The following is a 19,244-nucleotide window of genomic DNA, read 5'->3' as shown; positions in this document are numbered from 1 at the left end:
CCCTTATGGGGTATCCAAGAGCCCATATAGAGTCCTTACGTAGGTTCCCTATTGGTAGGAGAAAATAACAGAGGCCAACCAGAGAATATTGAGAAGCAAAGCAGATAGTAAGCCTGATCTTTATTGATCTGTTGCAACAGGGTGCTCCCTTCACACGCAGGAAAGGAGGAAGAACCCAGAACAATGGTGCACAAGGCCTTATATAGACATTTTTAATTGCCCACCCTGGAGTTCAAGACCACCCCCAGAAACATCATACATACATCACAGAAAGGGCAGTCTAAAACAGAAATATGAGTGCGTTGTTTATCTTCTGTCTGCCAGGTTACCTGTTTAATGGTCACTTGATTGGATTGCCTGGGGAGCCTGGCCAGTCTTTTGTAATGATAAATACTTAGTTCCTGAGCCAGCTCACAGCCTCACACCCTATTAATATCTTAAATGTGCCCTTAAGACAGGATTTGTGAAGGAAAAGACAATGGGGAGGCTTTTCCATTTTCCTTTAACCCTGCGGAGAAAATATTTGCTCAGTTTGAGAGAAAACATTTGCTCAGTTTGGGAATTAAAATGGTTTCAGGTCAGTCTTGCTGTGCTGATCTATGTACGTGCTTGGTTGGTACATTTATGAACATTTAACATATATCTAAGACCTCAAACTCTGCCAACCTAGCAGTTTGAAAGCACGTCAAAGTGCAAGTAGATAAATAGGTACCACTCCAGCGGGAAGGTAAACGGCATTTCCGTGTGCTGCTCTGGTTCGCCAGAAGCGGCTTTGTCATGCTGGCCACATGACCCGGAAGCTGTACACCCCCTTCCTCGGCCAATAAAGCGAGATGAGCGCCGCAACCCCAGAGTCGGCCGCGACTGGACCTAATGGTCAGGGGTCCCTTTCCCTTTACCTTTTAAGACCTCAAAATTCCTATCACACACCCAAAAACATATTTTAATGACCTCTCACCGAAAAAAAAAACATTTCCTTCCTTCTGTTATAAGAAAAATACTTCTAATCCCATTATGGGGTATCTAGAGCCCATATAGAGTCCCTCAGGAGATTTCTATCCGTCAGAGAGGAAGCAGAGGCCAACCAGAGCATATTGAAAGCAAAACGCCTTGTAAGCCTGATCTTTATTAAAGTAAATAAGCTGTTGCAATAGGGTCCCCACTCACCACACGCAGGAGAGAGGAGAGACCCCGAACAATACTGCTCAAGCCCCTATTTAGACTTTTGAAGTTGCCCACCCTGTAGCCCAAGACCACCAGCCCCCCCCCCCCGCCAAAAAAAACATACATACATTGCAGGAGGAGGTGGTCTCCAGCAGAAATTTGAGTGTGTTGCTTCTCTCCTGTCTGCCAGGATACCTGATAAATGCCTTACTTGATTGCATTTTCTGGGGTAGCCTGACCATTCCTTTGAGATGGTAAATACTTTAGTTCCTGAATCTATACTGATAGTTTGCTCAGCTTAACAGATACTTAGACAGCATCTTAAAAAGCAGAGACATCACCTTGCCAACAAAGGTCCATATAGCTAAAGCTATGGTTTTCCCAGTAGTGATGTATGGAAGTGAGAGCTGGACCATAAAGAAGGCTGATCGCCGAAGAATGGATGCTTTTGAATTCTGGTGCTGGAGGAGACTCTTGAGAGTCCCATGGACTGCAAGAAGATCAAACCTCTCCATTCTGAAGGAAATCAGCCCTGAGTGCTCACTGGAAGGACAGATCCTGAAGCTGAGGCTCCAAGACTTTGCCCACCTCATGAGAAGAGAAGACTCCCTGGAAAAGACCCTGATGTTGAGAAAGATGGAGGGCCCAAGGAGAAGGGGACGACAGAGGACGAGATGGTGGAACAGTGTTCTCGAAGCAACCAGCATGAGTTTGACCAAACTGCAGGAGGCAGTGGAAGACAGGAGTGCCTGACGTGCTCCCGTCCAGGGGGTCACCAAGAGCCGGACACGACTAAACGACTAAACAACAACAACAACAGATACTTGCCAGACTGTATTTGAAAAGGGAGGTGTAAGTCCCTAAAGTCCAAAGACCACTGGAAAGCTTTTCCCATTTCCTTCCTCCTTGCAGAAAAATATTTGAGGTAAATTAGGGAGAGTCAAAATGGCTTCAGGATTGTTCTCCTGTACTATTTCATTTTTTAAAAAATATATCTTTATTAATTTAAAATAAATACATTTATGAGAAAACAGACGTACATACAAGTAAACAAACATACATACAATCAAACAAACAAATAACAGAAAAATCAAACAAACCACCACACTATAAGATACAAGATTAATATAATTATCATCATATATACTCCTAATACTGAACACAATTATAAAACTTATAGAGAAGAAATTTAAAACTGACTTACAATTAATCTTACTGTACTTTATCTATCCATTACTTTATACCGCACAGTTACATATTTCTTATAGAATTTCTTTTTACCTCCCTACGAACTTATATTTATACAATATAGGGATCGGTCTAATTCTGCCAAGATGTTTCCTTTTATTCCATGGTTTTCTAAATATTCTTTAAAGATTCCCCAACCCTTATAGGCTTTTTGCTTCGGTTTGCCTCTTAGTCTTCCTGTACTATTTCAGACACGTGGTTTATTTACTTATGTATGTGCTTGCCTTGTCCATTTATGAACATTTATTTGAGACCTTAGAATTCTTGTAACACTGGCCATTCCACCAGGATTCTGATTCGATGCCATCCTCTGAGACCAAACACTCCAGTCTACCCATCATGTTTGCTGACCGGGAAAAGTTATGGACTACAGGTTTGAGATTTACGGCATGTAATGCCTTGAAAGAAAATATTATGAAAATGATATACAGGTGGTACATGACCCCAGTCAAGCTTGCAAAGATATACCATGTGTCTGATAATAAATGTTGGAAGTGTAAACAAGCTGAAGGAACATTCTTTCACCTCTGGTGGACTTGCCCTAGAGTGAAGGTTTTCTGGGAAATGATTTATAATGAACTGAAAAAGGTATTTAAGTATACCTTCCCTAAGAAACCAGAGGCCTTTCTCTTGGGCATTGTTGGTCAGAGTGTGCAAAAGAAGGATCGAACCTTTTTTATGTACGCTACAACAGCAGCAAGGATACTCATCGCTAAAAGCTGGAAAACTCAAGAATTACCCACACTGGAAGAATGGCAGATGCAACTGATAGACTATATGGAACTGGCGGAGATGACGGGCAGAATCCGAGACCTGGGAGAAGAACTGGTGGAGGAAGACTGGAAGAAATTTAAGGACTATCTACAAAAATATTGTAAATTGTATGATTGTTAAGAAAGATGTAAGATTAGCAAAAAATGGGTTCAACAAACTAGTTATAAAGAATATAAATTTAAATTCAGCTGGAAGATGAAAAGATAAATCTGGGATAAGTAATATTTTATGATTAAGCTTCAATAAGTGTATGTTAAACCCCAAAATTTGAGATATTAAATATTGGAAAATTATATCATATGAATTAAATCAAGTTAATAATTTGCTGGTAAAATTTATGTTTAGAAAGCAGGAACAAGAGATGTGAGGAAGTCCAAAGTTGAGAATGAAATGTGGATAATGGAAAATATTATGTTATTATGTATATTTTTTATTGGTTATACAAAATTTAATAAATATTATTATAAAAAAAACCAAACACTCCAGTCTACCCATCTGGGCTCAGAGACTTCTAGCATTGTTATTTATATTCTTTACTTATTCAGTTCATATACAGTGGCACCTCAGGTTACATACACTTCAGGTTACAGACTCTGCTAACCCAGAAATAGTACCTCGGGTTAAGAACTTTGCTTCAGGATGAGAACAGAAATCGTGCTCTGGCGGCGCGGCAGCAGCAGGAAGCCCCATTAGCTAAAGTGGTGCTTCAGGTTAAGACAGTGGCGTAGCGTGGGTTGTCAGCACCCGGGGCAAGGCAAGTAATTTGCGCCCCCTAACCCTGAGTGAGCCAGGTAGGGGCAGAGAGCTGCGAGTGCGAGCACGCCCCCCGCCAGATGTTGCGCCCGGTGCGGCCGGCCCCCCCTGCACCCCACGCTACGCCACTGGGTTAAGAACAGTTTCAGGTTAAGAACGGACCTCCGGAACAAATTAAGTACTTAACCTGAGATACCACTGTACTGCACTTATTCAAAAGATCCGAGGACGGTGTACAACATTAAAAATGATACACACAATAAAAAAAAAGGAAATCCAGCATCTGTGCTGTGACATGGAAGAGGGGGAAAAGCTTGTTTTCTCCTGCTCAGGCAGGCAGGACTCGAACCCATGGCTTCAAGCGACAAGAAAAGTGATTCCATCTCAACATCAGGAAGAACTCCAGCAAGAGCTGTTTGAGGAAGGAACAGTGACAGCCTCTCCTTCCTTGGAGGGTTTCAAGCAGAGGTTGGATGGCCACCTGGCATAGATTGTAGAATTTTACAGCTGGAAAGGGGCCCCAGGGTCATCTAGTCCAACCCCCTGTAATGCAGGAATATGCCGCTGCCCAATACGGGAATCGAACCTGCAAACCTTGGCGATATCTGCGCCATGCTCTAAGCTATCCAGGCTGTCATGGATGCTTTAGCTGAGATTCCTGCGTTGCACTGGGTTGAACTAGATGATCCTCGGTGTCCCTTCCGAATCTTCACGTGTATGATCCGCGCACCCGCGTATCGTGTGAAGCCTCCTCGGGCACCCAGAGTGCGGGTGCCAAGGGGATGGTGGGGGGGGGGGTGGGCGGGTCGAGGCATCGGCGGAAACCTCCAGCCCCCTCCGGAGCCAGCAGAGGGCAGAGGCAAGTGGCGGCCGCGCCTGGGCGCAGGAGGAAACGCCGCCGCCTGGTTCCTGCGCCTCCTCGTCGCGCGGAGTCGGGAGGAGCCATTAAGGCGAGAGAAGGGAGACGCGCGCATCCCTCCGCCCAGCGTTGGGGGCGCGCAGGAGGAGACGCGCAGGCGGCGGGGGGGGGGGGAAGCTGGCGCGCCCGCGGAGACAAGCAGCTTTGCGCGCGGGTAAGGAAGGGGGGCGCTTGGAGAGGCTGCGGTTCCCACGCCGCCCAGGGGGCCGGGGAGTTGCTGCCGGGGCCGAGGGAGAGCCGAGCACGAGGGCGGCTCCTCCACCTCCTCTTCCCTCGCTGCCTCCGCTCCTGCGCAACCTCCGCCCCTGCGCAACCTCCGCCCTAGCCCGCATCCGCGTTGCGCAGAGCGCACGGTTTTGTTCGCGCGCGCTGCGCTGGAGATTCTGGGGTCCCCGCGCGCGCCTCCGCGGAAGCAAGGCCCCTGGGCCGGGCCGGGCTGCTCGCTCGCTCCCGCGTGAGTTTCCGCACCGGATCCGCGGCCTTTTCCAGGAGAGCCGGGAGTTTTTGGAGACGCGCGACGTGGTTTGATCTCTCCTTTTCCCGTTGTTGGATTTCCCCAAAATCCCAAAGGTGGGCGGGATCGCGGGTCTTGCATGCAGCCCCTGGTGCAGGGTTGGGGGTGGGATCCGGATCGGGCAGGCAAGAGTTGTAAACAACTCCAACCCCCCCCCCTTCCGCGCGCGCGCGCCCTTCCGCAGGCGCCGAGAGCTAAGCTCTGGCGGCGCCTATTGTCCTTCGGTGGTCATGTTTGCAAACTGAAGGACCTTTTGAAATGCGCCAGGCCGCTGGAACCCGGACGGATTGCGCCCCTTGCCCCGCATCCGTCTCCTGCTTTGGGTGCTTTTAAATCCGAATTAGATGCGTGCTGAGCGGGCTCCGCGTAGCCGACGAAGGGGAGCCTTGCAATGAAGATCTTCTCAATTTCTGCATGTGCCATTATTGCCTTCAATTTCCCTTCTCTTCGGAAAGGGATAGCTAGCGCGCAACTCCGCACAAAGGAGCTTTTTTCCTGTTGAGTTACTGCAAACGGCTTCTGTCCGGTTGCGCTTAAGGACAGCGCGATCCGATCCTGGGGGTCCTTCCTGGCCACCCCACAATAGGATCCCGGGGCCAGTGCCACGCGGGGAAAGAAACGGTGGCGCACCGTTTTGGCCCTCGAGCGCCCCGGAGTGAATCTGAATTGACACGTGTGTGCAGACAGCAAAATGAAATCTGGATCCGGAGTGGACACGCCTCTCCAGCAGGGAGATGTTTGTTTCCTTGTTAATCTTTTGGGAAGCAGAGGGGAGGCCTAAACCGGATTCAGGGAGCGTTTGGGCCTCCCCTTCCCCTTGTATGAGGAGGCAGTGTGGACCAAGTGTTTTTTTTTTGGAGTGTAAACACAAAACCCAGTTGCTGGTTGTGGTTTGATGCAGGAGGAGGCCTGGGGTGCTGTTTTCAGCTGAGATTCAATCACATGCCAGAAGATTCTGGTGGTAATAATAATTATTAATATTATTATTATTATTATTATTATTATTATTATTATTATTTATTACTTATACCCCGCCCATATGGCTAGGTTTCCCCAGCCACTCTGGGCGGCTTCCAACAAAACACTAAAATATAATAACCTATTAAACATTAAAAGCTTCCCTAAACAGGGCTGCCTTCAGGTGTCTTCTAAAAGTCAGATAGTTGTTTATTTCCTTGACATCTGGTGGGAGAGCGTTCCACATGGGGGGTGCCACCACTGAGCAGGCCCTCTGCTTGGTTCCCTGCAACTTGGCTTCTCGCAGAGAGGGAACCACCAGAAGGCCCTCGGAGCTGGACCTCAGTGTCCGGGCTGAACGATGGGGGTGGACACACTCCTTCAAGTATACTGGACCAAGGCTGTTTAGGGCTTTCAATGTTAGCACCATCGCTTTGGCTCGGAAACGTACTGGGAGCCAATGCAGATCTTTCAAGACCGGTGTTATATGGTCTCGGCGGCCGCTCCCAGTCACCAGTCTAGCTGCCACATTCTGGTGGTGCAGTTATTAGGTCTTGCAACTGGAAGGTCTTGCAACTGTTCCCCCAAAAGATGTGGGGGAGATCAGCTCTACTTATTGAGCTACCCCAGGAGTCTAAAATTTACTCATAGAATCATAGAGCCGGGGTTCAAGCCCCTTGTTGGGCAAAAGATTCTTTCATTGCAGCGGGTTGGGCTAGATGACCGCCGGGGTCCCCTTCCAACTCTGTGATTCTGGACAGGCATTAGATGTCCTGGGTTTTAGGCAGGGAAATTTCCCCAGTCCTACCTGGAGACGCTTCAGTCAAGGCCCCTGAGCTAAGGCTCTTTGCCTTTGAAGCAGCCATTTAATCTCCCCACAAACAAATCTAAATGGATTCTCATCAAATAGCCGGTGTTGTCTAACTTTTGCTCAGAAGCAAGTCCCGCTGAGCTGTCTGGGTCTAAACTTTCCAGACAGTGTGTACTCTTCGCAGACTTCCTCTGTGTTTTTCCTGTATCGGACATCTGAATGGAAAATCTGTATTTTGGCTGACCACAGGGGCTTGATATGAAATTTGCATTCGCCTGCTTCTACCCTAGCTCTGGCTATTTATTATTTCTTGAATTTCTACCCCACCTTTCCTCCTGAAGGAACTCAGGGTGGCAAACAACAAAGAACAATAAAAGCGTCTTTTTAAAACATTCCAGTACAGCTGCGGACTGGAAACCATTAATGGCATTCATACATGCAGAGGAATAGAGCGGTTGTTTTAAAAGCTTTTGTGGAAATGCCTAAAATGTAAGAAAAACAGATTAGGGCTCTGAGTTCCTCAGAACTCTCTGTCATTTCCAAAGTCCAATAGTTTAAAATAGAAAGAGCTTTTCTCCTACCACTGATTTTGTATACATTGCAGTCGCAGTGGCAATGAGTGCCAGTTATCAGTAGTACATGAGGAAATCTTCCATTCCTGCTGTTTCCCCCTGGGAAAACACACTCTTTACTGCTGAATCGGAGCAAACGTCAGTTGGGTTTTCTGCAAATTGACACCTGTCCCGATTCATTGGTAAAAGAGAAGGTTTTCCCGGGGCTGGCAAACTGGAAACTGCTTGCACCCATGCTTTCTAAGCATGGAACCAGCAAAGTGTGTTGCATGCGTCTGTTTGCCTTTCTCATAATGCTACAACTTGTGGACATCCAAATGTTGGAAGATTCAGGACTGAGGGAAGAAAGTCCTCCTTCACACAGAGCTTAGCTAAACTATGGAACTCCCTGCTACAGGAAGCTGTGATGGCTGGCAAATTGGATGGCGTTAAAGAGGACTGGGCAAATTCATGGAGAGGGAGAGGGATATTGGGGCTACTAGTCAAGATGTCTATACTCTGGCTCCACAGGCAAAGGCAAAAATGCTTTGGAATTTGCTGGAAGCCACAAGGCTTTGGGTTCAGGTCCTGATTGTTGTTGTTTAGTCGTGTCCAACTCTTCGTGACCCCCTGGACCAGAGCACCCCAGGCATTCCTGTCTTCCACTGCCACCCGCAGTTTGGTCAAACTCATGCTGGTAGCTTCGAGAACACTGTCCATCCATCTTGTCCTCTGTTGTCCCCTTCTCCTTGTGCCCTCCATCTTTCCCAACATCAGGGTCTTTTCCAGGGAGTCTTCTCTTCTCATGAGGTGGCCAAAGTCTTGGAGCCTCAGCTTCAGGATCTGTCCTTCCAGTGAGCACTCAGGGCTAATTTCCTTCAGAATGGATCGGTTTGATCTTTTTGCAGTCCATGGGACTCTCAAGAGTCTCTTCCAGCACCATAATTCAAAAACATCCATTCTTCAGTGATCAGCCTTCTTTATGGTCCAGCTCTCACTTCCATACATCACTACTGGGAAAACCAGAGCTTTTACTATACGGATCTTTGTCGGCAAGGTGATGCTGGAAATCAAATGGGCAGGTATAGGGTAAGGCGGTCTCGCAGGTAAACACGTCCTGAGTTGTTCAGGGCTTTATACCTTAATACAGTGGTACCTTGGTTCTCAAACTTAATCCATTCTGGAAGTCTGTTCCTAAAACCAAAGCGTTCCAAAACCAAGGCTTGCTTTCCCATAGAAAGTAATGCAAAACGGATTAATCTGTTCCAGACAATTAAAAGCAACCCCTAAAACAAAAATTTAACATGAATTTTAGTACTTAACAAAACCATTGATCCATAAAACGAAAGCAATAAGCAATGTTAATGGTTCTTTTGCCTTCGCTGCTTTTAGTTCCACGCAGTCAGAAAAGCAAAGTCGCAAGTCACAGCCACAAAAAGGGAAAAGCCACACAAACAAAAACACACAAAAAAATATCAAAAGCACCAAACATAAGCTCCAAATATCATCTCAGAACACTGCAGTCAGAAACAGAAGACTTCTCTCGGAATGGTAGGACTCAAATTAAAAGTGCAACACTAAAACCAGAAGCTCAGGACTCAAAACGGAGCACATTCACTCACTTCCGGGTTTGCAGCGTTCGGGTTCCAAGTAGTTCGAGAACTAAGCTGTTCGAAAACCGAGGTACCACTGTAGTAATACCTTGAACTTAGCCTGGTAGCAGATGAGCCCACCATTGCATATCTCTGAGCAAACTACTCCAGTCAGCACCCTGAAGGACCAGGTGCGCAGCCTGGGAGTCATTCTAGACTCACAGCTGTCCATGGAGTTGCAGGTCAATTCTGTATCCAGGGCAGCTGTCTACCATCTGGTACACAGGCTGAGACCCTACCTGCCCGCAGACTGTCTCACCAGAGTGGTGCGTGCTCTGGTTATCTCCCGCTTGGACTACTGCAATGCGCTCTACGTGGGTCTACCTTTGCAGGTGACCCAGAAACTACAACTAAACCAGAATGCAGCAGCTAGACTGGTGACTCGGAGTGGCCGCCAAGACCACATAACACCGGTCTTGAAATACCTACACTGGCTACCAGTACGTTTCTGAGCACAATTCGAAATGTCGGTGCTAACCTTTCAAGCCCTAAATGGCCTCAGTCCAGTATATCTGAAGGAGCGTCTCCACCTCCATCGTTCAGCCCGGTCACTGAGATCCAGCGCCGAGGGCCTTCTGACGGTTCCCTCACTGCGAGAAGCCAAGTTACAGGGAACCAGGCAGAGGGCCTTCTTGGTGGTGGCACCTGCCCTGTGGAACGCCCTCCCACCAGATGTCAACGAGATAAACAACTACCTGACATTCAGAAGACATCTGAAGGCATCCCTGTTTAGGGAAGCTTTTAATGTTTGATGTATTACAGTATTTTAATATTTTGTTGGAAGCTGCCCAGAGTGGCTGGGGAAGCCCAGCCAGATGGGCGGGGTAAAAGTAATAAATTTATTATTATTATTATTATTATTATTATTATTATTATTATTATTCTGCAGCATTCTGCACTTGCTCCATCTCACATTCTTCCTTCCCTTCCAGGTGCCCTTGGGACGAGACTGCATGACTCCGGAGCGAGTCTCCAGCCTTCATTCGATTGACACCACCCGCAGAATCCCGCTGGCTTTTCCTTGCGGGGTGGGAGAAGCCTCGGCCTGTAGCCTTGCCCCCGCGGAGCCCCCAGCCGCTCTGGCCCCTGCTTCCTCCCGCTCTCGCTGCCTCGCGGACTCCAATGTTTTCCTCCGCGGCCGAGAGGGACAAATGGGGACCTCGCTTTGATTCTCCCCCTTCCACTTCCGCCGCCGCCGCAGCCCAGGCCAGCACGACAGGCCGGAAGAGGAAAGCCAACTTCTCCAACGACGAGACGGAGACCCTGGTCTGGAATGTAGTGCGCCATTTTAGCGCTCTGTATGGGTCAGAATCGTTCCGGGCTCACCCCGTCCGCCGGAAGCAGCTCTGGACCCAGATCCAAAGCCGCGTCAACTTTCTCGGATACACAGAGCGCTCCATCGACGATCTCAAGCACAAATGGCGGGACTTGAGGCTGGACGTCAAGAAGAAGATCACGGCCAAGAGGCCGCCCCCGGTGCACCGGCCAGGAGCGCCCCACAAACCCCGCCTCACGCCCCTGGAAAAAATGGTGGCCTCCACTTTCCTGCAGCCGACGCATGACTCAGAGCCCGAAATTGTCTTGGACCCGGGTGAGCGTCCGTTTATTATCACCGTATTTTTCGCTCTATAAGACGCACCTGACCATAAGACACACCTAGTTTTTAGAGGAGGGAAACAAGAAAGCAATGCAAGGCCTCTTGAGCGAAGAGGCAGGAGTGCTCCCGTCGTGCTCAGGAGGCTTTGTGTTGCTTTCGCTGAAGCGTTGGGGGGGTGCAGTTTATACCTGGGTGAAATTTCATAGAATCCTAGAGTTGGAAGAGACCACAAGGGCCATCGAGTCCAACCCCCTGCCAAGCAGGAAACACCATCAGAGCACTCCTGACATATGGTTGTCAAGCCTCTGCTTAAAGACCTCCAAAGAAGGAGACTCCACCACACACCTTGGCAGCAAATTCCACTGTCGAACAGCTCTTACTGTCAGGAAGTTCTTCCTAATGTTTAGGTGGAATCTTCTTTCTTGTAGTTTGGAGCCATTGCTCCGTGTCCGCTTCTCTGGAGCAGCAGAAAACAACCTTTCTCCCTCCTCTATGTGACATCCTTTTATATATTTGAACATGGCTATCATATCCCCCCTTAACCTCCTCTTCTCCAGGCTAAACATGCCCAGCTCCCTTAGCCGTTCCTCATAAGGCATCGTTTCCAGGCCTTTGACCATTTTGGTTGCCCTCCTCTGGACACGTTCCAGTTTGTCAGTGTCCTTCTTGAACTGTGGTGCCCAGAACTGGACACAGTACTCCAGGTGAGGTCTGACCAGAGCAGAATACAGTGGCACTATTACTTCCCTTGATCTAGATGCTATACTCCTATTGATGCAGCCCAGAATTGCATTGGCTTTTTTAGCTGCCGCGTCACACTGTTGGCTCATGTCATGTTTGTGGTCAACCAAGACTCCTAGATCCTTTTCACATTTACTGCTCTCAAGCCAGGTGTCACCCATCTTGTATTTGTGCCTCTCATTTTTTTTGCCCAAGTGCAGTACTTTACATTTCTCCCTATTAGAATTCATCTTGTTTGTTTTGGCCCAGTTCTCTAACCTGTCAAGGTCGTTTTGAAGTGTGATCCTGTCCTCTGGGGTGTTAGCCACCCCTCCCAGTTTGGTGCCATCTGCAAATTTGATCAGGATGCCCTTGAGTCCATCATCCAAGTCGTTGATAAAGATGTTGAATAAGACCGGGCCCAAGACAGAACCCTGTGGCACCCCACTAGTCACTCTTCTTTATTAATTTATTTAAATTATTTATTTATTTTTGTTAGAGCGTTTATTAATTTTCCAATAAAAAACATCCAATTAGAAGATCAAATTGTCTTCCGAATTGTAATTTTGATTTTGCGACTTCCCACAGTCTGAACCTCGAAGCATATCGAAATCTCAGCCCTGCCTCTCATGGAGGGTAGATTTGATTTAAATCAAATCTGTTTAAATCACTGTTTAAATAACTAGACAGTAAGACTTCATTTAAATCTTTTTTTTTTTTTTACAGAAAGACTCATTCTTGCTGGTATCATCTTAATATTTACAATCAGATGAAAGTTTCATTTTTGGAATAATAAATTTTCAGAGTAGTTTTTACAGTTATATCAAAAATTACTGATTAGAAACACAAAGACAGGTTATTATGAAATTATTGTTTGAATTTGGACAACATTTCTGCTGTACCTTATTGGAAGGAGGAAAAACAATAATTTCCTTAATAACAATTTAAACGATTTATTTAACTAAAACAATAATATTATAGCATTATGTATCCATGTTTCTTAACTGATGTGGTTAAACAGGGTTTGTTTGGGTTTTTTTTTTAAAAAAAAAAAAACTTAGACTGAGACACACATGAAAAACTTAAAACAAATCCTTATTTCCTGATGAATAGCCTTTGGACTAGAATGTAACTTAAATAGAAAACTATCTTTAGAAAAGATTATTCCTCCAAAAGCATTTTATTTTAAAAATCCGATTTAAATTTTAAAAAATCCAATTTAAATTTAAAAAATCTGATTTAAATCAAAAAATCCACTTTAAAAATATTTTTTTTTTAAAAAAAAATCATTGATTTTTATCCACCCTGGTTTATACCTTTTCTACGAGACTCCTCCCGCTGTTGACCGCTGCCTGATGTTGACTTCAAGGGATAATGCGACGCTTTGCTTGTTTTCTTGCCCTGCAGAGATTTTCTTCCCTGGAGCGTTCAAGCAGTCCTTTGTAGCTTTGCAACCGGGCCTCAACCACCCCAGTATCTACATTGACACCAACGGGCAACCCTCCTCTCTCCCTGACGTGGAAGGCTCCCTGGTGCCTCGCGGGGGGGTCCAGAGCCCCGACCCCTCCTCTATGCTTTGCGAATACAGTCGAGGCGAAGGGCAGAGCAGCTCAGGTGGGTATCGCTGGTGCCATTGCATACGGCCTGGCCATAACAATAATAGCAATTACAATATTTATATGCCATCCAACTGCTCCAGCCGCTCTGGGCGGCTTCCAACAAACTATAAACTCACAGAAAAACACCACATATTAAAAGCTTCCTGATACAGGGCTGGCCTTCAGATGTCTTCTAAGAGTCAGAGGGCTTTCTGCAAACAGGGAGCCACCACAGAGAAGGCCCTGTCATGGGGTCACTGGGTGCAGAGCTTGTTCTCTGCCCCTGAGCTTCATTGCTTCCCTGCTGTAGGTGCTGCTGGAAAATCCTTTGGTGTGGAAATCAAGTCAGGATGAGTGCCTGTCTTTAACTGCTCACCTCTTGCATTTGGAGGGGGAAACTGAGGAGGCGGTGGGTGGTGCAGACTAGAGGCTAAGAATAAATCCAAGCTGCGTATTTCCCACCATGTTTGATAATTGCACGCCACTTCGGAAATTAAGCGGTTTGTGAATGAACTTGCAGCCTCAAAGCCGTCATTGCTGGACAGTTCTGAGAAACCAGAACTTTTGATTTCGGCAGTTATAATCCGTGCCTTTTTGAGATCCAGCAGTTAAAAATCGATGCCCTTTTGAAAGGTTCCTTCCGCCATCTTGGTTCATAGTGGCGTCCAGTAGTACCCAAACATAGAGGGGAAACCTGTTCCTTCATCCCTGGGACCACCGTGCAAAAATTGGTTACGATATATTAGTACATAGTGAGTTGACAAACATCCCAAAATATATACCATATTTTTTTGCTTCATAAGACGCACGTACCGTATTTTTCGCTCTATAACACGCACCTGACCATAACACGCACGTAGTTTTTAGAGGAGGAAAACAAGAAAAAAATATTCTAAACGAAACAGTGGATGTATGATTTTTGTGGTTCATGCTGTGGCCACAGACATGTGATCTGACGGTGAGTTTGGGGTAGCCCAATGCAAAAATCCTGAGGAGCCAGTGTGGTGTAGTGGTTAAGAGCGGTAGTCTCGTAATCCTGGGGAACCGGGTTCGCGTCTCCACTCCTCCACTTGCAGCTGCTGGGTGACCTTGGGCCAGTCACACTTCTGTGAAGTCTCTCAGCCCCACTCACCTCACAGAGTGTTTGTTGTGGGGGAGGAAGGGAAAGGAGAATGTTAGCCGCTTTGAGACTCCTGAAGGGGAGTGAAAGGCGGGATATCAAATCCAAACTCTTCTTCTTCTTCTTCTTCTTTGTAACCACGTTTTTGCGCCATTGCGGCCCCATGAAACAGTGGGTGCGTGTGTTTTTGGTGCAGGCTGTAGCCATGGATATGCTATGTGATCTGATGGTGAATTTGGGGTGACCTAGTGCAAAAATCCTGAGGATCCATGTGGATCCGTGCTTTGTAACCACGTTTTAAGTGGGGAGGGAAGGAAAAGAACTCAAGGGACAAGGAGCACGCGTGGGGGGTGTGGAGAAGGATGCTGCTGATAATGCAGGAGAGGCTCCTCTCCGGCTTTGCTCCTTTAGAACAAGCAGGCTCTGCGTCTCTCCCTCCTCCCCGGCAAGGAAACCATGATAGTAACCACTCTGAGACAAATCAAGAAAAATTGCGACCAACACTCTCCCCCAACAAGCGCAGTGAGGTCAAAACACACACACACGCAGAGAGAGAACTGGCCCTAAAGTCGCAGGGCGCTGGAAGTCGCAGGGGCGCTGGGGGAGTGAACGGGAAGCAGGAGGAGGAGAAGGAGCCCTCTCTCTCACACACACACACAGACACACAGAGTGTCAATTCTAAAGTCGGAGGGAGAGCGCAGGGAGAGTGAACGGGAAGCAGGAGGAGGAGAAGGAGCCCTCTCTCACAGACACACAGAGTGTCAATTCTAAAGTCGGAGGGAGAGCGCAGGGAGAGTGAACGGGAAGCAGGAGAAGAAGGAGCCCTCTCTCACACACAGAGAGACACACAGAGTGTCAATTCTAAAGTCGGAGGGAGAGCGCAGGGAGAGTGAACGGGGAGAAGGAGCCCTCTCTCACACACACACAGACACACAGAGTGTCAATTCTAAAGTCGGAGGGAGAGCGCAGGGAGAGTGAACGGGAAGCAGGAGGAGGAGAAGGAGCCCTCTCACACACACACAGACTCACAGAGTGTCAATTCTAAAGTCGGAGGGAGAGCGCAGGGAGAGTGAACGGGAAGCAGGAGGAGGAGAACGATAGCTCAAGCACACACACACACACAGCCCCTACAGTGGCTAATCCAAAATCGGACAGCAAAAAACTGCAGGCAGGGACAGAGAGCACGGGGTTGTTTTAAAGCAGCCAACCCCGCTCTGCTTCTCTCCCTCCTCCCGGCTAGGCTGGCTGAAAAGCTTTGCTGCTACTTAGCAGCTCAGTGGGGAGGAGAGAGGAACATAGAGGACGGGGTTGTTTTAAAGCAGCCAAGCCCGCTCTGCTTCTCTCCCTCCTCCCCAGCTCGGCTCGCTGACAGGAGCCGCTTACACCCGCTTTGCTGTTTCAAAGCGAGCCACGGACTGCTCACAACTGCAGCAGATTCCCCCGCCATCTGTAGGCATTCGCTCCATAACACGCACAGACATTTCCCCTTACTTTCTAGGAGGAAAAATCTGCGTGTTATGGAGCGAAATTTACGGTAGTTTTTAGAGGGGGAGTGCAAGGGGGGGAAATTCTTTAAAGGGAGCGCTGAGCAGAGCCTGCGTGCATCTCAGGCTCTGCTCAGCACTCCCTTTCACGAGCTGCGTGGAGCGTGTGTGCAATGTTTGCGGGCTTTTCCCTGAGGAAGGAGAAGGGCAGCCCGCCGCTGACAGGTTGCCCTTCTCCCTCCTTGGGGAAAAGCCCCCAAGAGTCGCACACATGCTCCACGCAGCTCTTTAAAGGGACCGTGGCTCTTGGGGGCTTTTCCGGGACGTGGGGGAAGAGACAGAGCACGGCTAAGCCAGGAGCTAGAAGAGCGAGAGGGAGTGCAGCGCAGCCTGCATTCGCTCCATAAGACGCACACACAGTTCCCCTTACTTTTTAGGAGGAAAAAAGTGCCGTCTTATAGAGCGAAAAATACAGTATCAAGCTGGCGGCCTGTATGTGGCGTTGCCCAGTAATTCTTAGAAACCTGGATCCTGAAAGTTTTTCATCAGCTGCGTGAAAGTGCATGACTGACTTGTCAGAATCTGTGTCTGCTTAAGCTTATATTTCCTGCCTTGATATCGTTCTCTCACCTGTTGTAGCCGAATCGGGACCAGAGCTACGTACCCCGGAAATGTCTGCCATGTCCCCCCAGCTCCGAAACGAATCCCTCGTCTCCTACGCTTCCGAGGAAGAGGATCAGGACGGCCCGGAGGCGGAGGGCAGGATGAGTCTCCAAGCGGCGCTGGAAGCTCGGCTGTCAGCCGAAGAAGACCTGAAGTTGTCCGGCCGGCAGGCTGCGATGCTTATCCGCAGGTGCAACTCTCAGGGGTCGGCCGCCTCCCTGCCAGAGGACGCCCTCAGCCACGCGGACGCCCACTCAGACTGGGACCACGAGGGGGGCCCCGACGTCCCCACCCTGGGCCGCTCCCTTGACCCCTCTCAGCCGGAGGAAGAGGAGGCGGCCAACCAGGCCGCGGAGACGGGCTCCTTGCCTCGGGGGCTTCTGGGGCCTGCGTGGGAGAAGCAGGAGGAGCAACACTCCCGGTCTCCTCTCCACACCGGGGCTCTCACCGAGGAGTCCCTGCCATCCTCTGCTTCGCCTCATGCAGACCAGGCGCCCGCCCCGCGGGCCTTGCCCAGGGGGGTGGGGTGTTCCCGCCGACGCGAGGGTGGCCGGGAGACCTGGAGGACTAACATCCGGCGGCTGATGGACATGGAGGACCAATGGGACCAGCTGTACCACCAGGAGCTCGCCATGTGGCAAGAGGAGAGGGCCCAGCAGCGAGATGAGCGGGCCCGTGACAGGGAACTCCAGTTCCGGCTCCTGGGGGTCCTCACCGACATCCGGGACGAACTGCGGTACTTGCGGCAAGAGAGGGCCGTGGCGCGGCAGGACAGGGCCGCGGCCCGGCAGGAGAGGGCGTCGCAAACGGTCGCCCATGCCTCCTCTCCTCCGAAACCTGAGGTGGCCCCTTCAGAGACGGCCCCCGACTGCACCCCTCTCTTCTTCCCTCTTAAAGCCGAAGGTGGCCTTTCCGGACCGCACCTGGGGAGCGTCGGCCGGGGGGAGGCAGCCAGGGCAAGGCGGAGCCCTCACGGCGTCTCCCGCCGGGGCCGGGGCCGTCCTCGTGGCTCCACGTCCAAGCACAGAAGGATGTTTGTGCCCAGCAGCTAGGGGCGAGCGGGCAGTTCCTAAATTGAAATCAAATAGACGTTGTTTGTGTACACAGCTCCGGAATTTCCTCCAGGTGGGCAAACGGAAGGCAGAGAGAACAAGAGTGCTTGTGTGTGTGCCTGATGACAACGTGTGGGAATATATACAGTGGTACCTCTGGATGCGAACGGGATCCGTTCCAGAGTCCCGTTCACATCCGGAAGCGAACACAACACGCATCTGTGCGGGTCGCGATTCGCCGCTTCTGCGCATGACGTCATTTTGAGTGCATGTGCAAGCGGCGAAACCCGGAAGTAACTCATTATGTTACTTCCGGGTCGCCGCAGAGCGCAACCTGAGAACGCTCAACCTGAAGCGACTTCAACCCCAGGTATGACTGTGTAAGGTTTCGTTGCATGCTGTGCTTGGGCTTTGTACGTGGACCCGAAAAGGATTCGCGAATGATTGTGTGCAACCGCTCGGCCCTTGGCGAATGAATGCATGCAGTGGTGTTTTGAGTACAGGGAAGTGGCAAGGGGGTACGGCTACCCTGACGGAAGAAATTTCGCCTGCGGTGTCCCCTCCATCTACAAACACCGAAACCTTTGTGGCGGGGAGAGGGCTGTCGATAGGCCGCAAGAAACACAGAGCCCACCAGCGAGGGACGCTCTGCAGTGGAAGAGAGTGCCGGCCGGACAGGGCATTCGATGGGCAACTGGCTCTCAAATTTAATACCAGGGCAGCCATAAGCAAGGGCAGAGAAGGGTGCTAGCTGGGAAGGACACACTAAGTGTGCGTGTGATGGAGTGTGTGTTTGTGTGGAGAACTGCGGGACATGTTTTGTATGAGTAGGATTGTGGGTTAGTTGCTGTCGTTCAAGCATTTTCTGCAACTCATTTAACGGACTGATTTGCCTATGTATCTATAAACACATTTTGGAAAGAAAAAGCAAACAACCAGCCGAACGGTTTGTCTTGTGTATTTTAGTTACTGGGAAAAGACTCGCAGCGGACCCTTAAAAAAAAAAGAATTGATGCCAGAGGTCACTTTTGACAATAATTCCCCCCGAACCGATCGTTTCTGATTTGGGACAGAGTTTACTTTGGGGGGAGGAGGAGAGAGCCATAAAACATTGCCATCCTTGGGGTTCCTTTTGCTTTCCCATTTCCATGATGCTTCAACATCTGGGACCCTCCAGATGTTTTAGACTTTTTAATATTATTATGAGTAGTATTTACTGAATTCATGCACTGTCCTATACCCGGAGGTCTCAGTGCGGTTCACAGAAAAGATCGCAATACAGTGGACGCTCGGGTTGCAAACATGATCCGTGCAGGGTGCATGTTCGCAACCCGCAGCGTTCGTAACTCGCATCTGCGCACGCGCGGGTTGCGATTTGGCCCTTATGCACAAAGCGCGATTTAGCACTTATGTACATGCGCGACCGCCAAAACCCGGAAGTAACTCGTTCTGGTACTTCCGGGTTTCGGCGGTCCGCAACCTGAAGCGGCTGTAACCCAAGGTTTGACTGTATATAAAATTAAAATAAGAACAATAACCCAGTAACAGACACATACACACACACAGTTAAGTAAAGGTAAAGGGACCCCTGACCATTAGCTCCAGTCGTGACCGACTCTGGGGTTGCGGCGTTCATCTCGCTTTATTGGCCGAGGGAGCCGGCGTAC

General features: G+C 49.1%; 1 protein-coding gene across 3 annotated transcripts; it reads left to right on the top strand.

Annotated features, from left to right (window-relative positions):
• Positions 1-4,889: 4,889 nt before the first annotated feature.
• LOC307199149 (uncharacterized protein) lies at positions 4,890-18,521 on the top strand. 3 transcript variants are annotated; one of them, XM_079946832.1, is made up of 4 exons: positions 4,890-5,012; positions 10,276-10,934; positions 13,068-13,274; positions 16,502-18,521. In XM_079946832.1, exons 2-4 carry the CDS (start codon positions 10,466-10,468, stop codon positions 17,575-17,577), a joined length of 1,752 nt encoding a protein of 583 aa, XP_079802958.1. In that variant the 5' UTR covers positions 4,890-5,012; positions 10,276-10,465; the 3' UTR covers positions 17,578-18,521. The 3 variants fall into 3 exon arrangements, with proteins under 3 accessions (XP_079802958.1, XP_079802960.1, XP_079802959.1); XM_079946834.1 differs by lacking the exon at positions 4,890-5,012 and adding an exon at positions 5,116-5,312; XM_079946833.1 differs by lacking the exon at positions 4,890-5,012 and adding an exon at positions 5,330-5,428.
• The last annotated feature ends 723 nt before the right edge of the window (positions 18,522-19,244 follow it).

This window comes from Podarcis cretensis (genome assembly GCF_951804945.1).
Source record: "Podarcis cretensis genome assembly, chromosome: 12".
In the NCBI taxonomy this organism is placed as follows: domain Eukaryota; kingdom Metazoa; phylum Chordata; class Lepidosauria; order Squamata; family Lacertidae; genus Podarcis; species Podarcis cretensis.
This window is presented reverse-complemented; position numbering and strand designations above follow the sequence as displayed.

Coding starts and splice junctions, on each gene's coding strand:
- LOC307199149 (XM_079946832.1), top strand. CDS start 10,466: ATGTTTTCCTCCGCGGCCGAGAGGGACAAATGGGGACCTCGCTTTGAT. Junction 10,935..13,067: donor CGAAATTGTCTTGGACCCGG/GTGAGCGTCCGT, acceptor CTTGCCCTGCAG/AGATTTTCTTCCCTGGAGCG. Junction 13,275..16,501: donor CGAAGGGCAGAGCAGCTCAG/GTGGGTATCGCT, acceptor CACCTGTTGTAG/CCGAATCGGGACCAGAGCTA.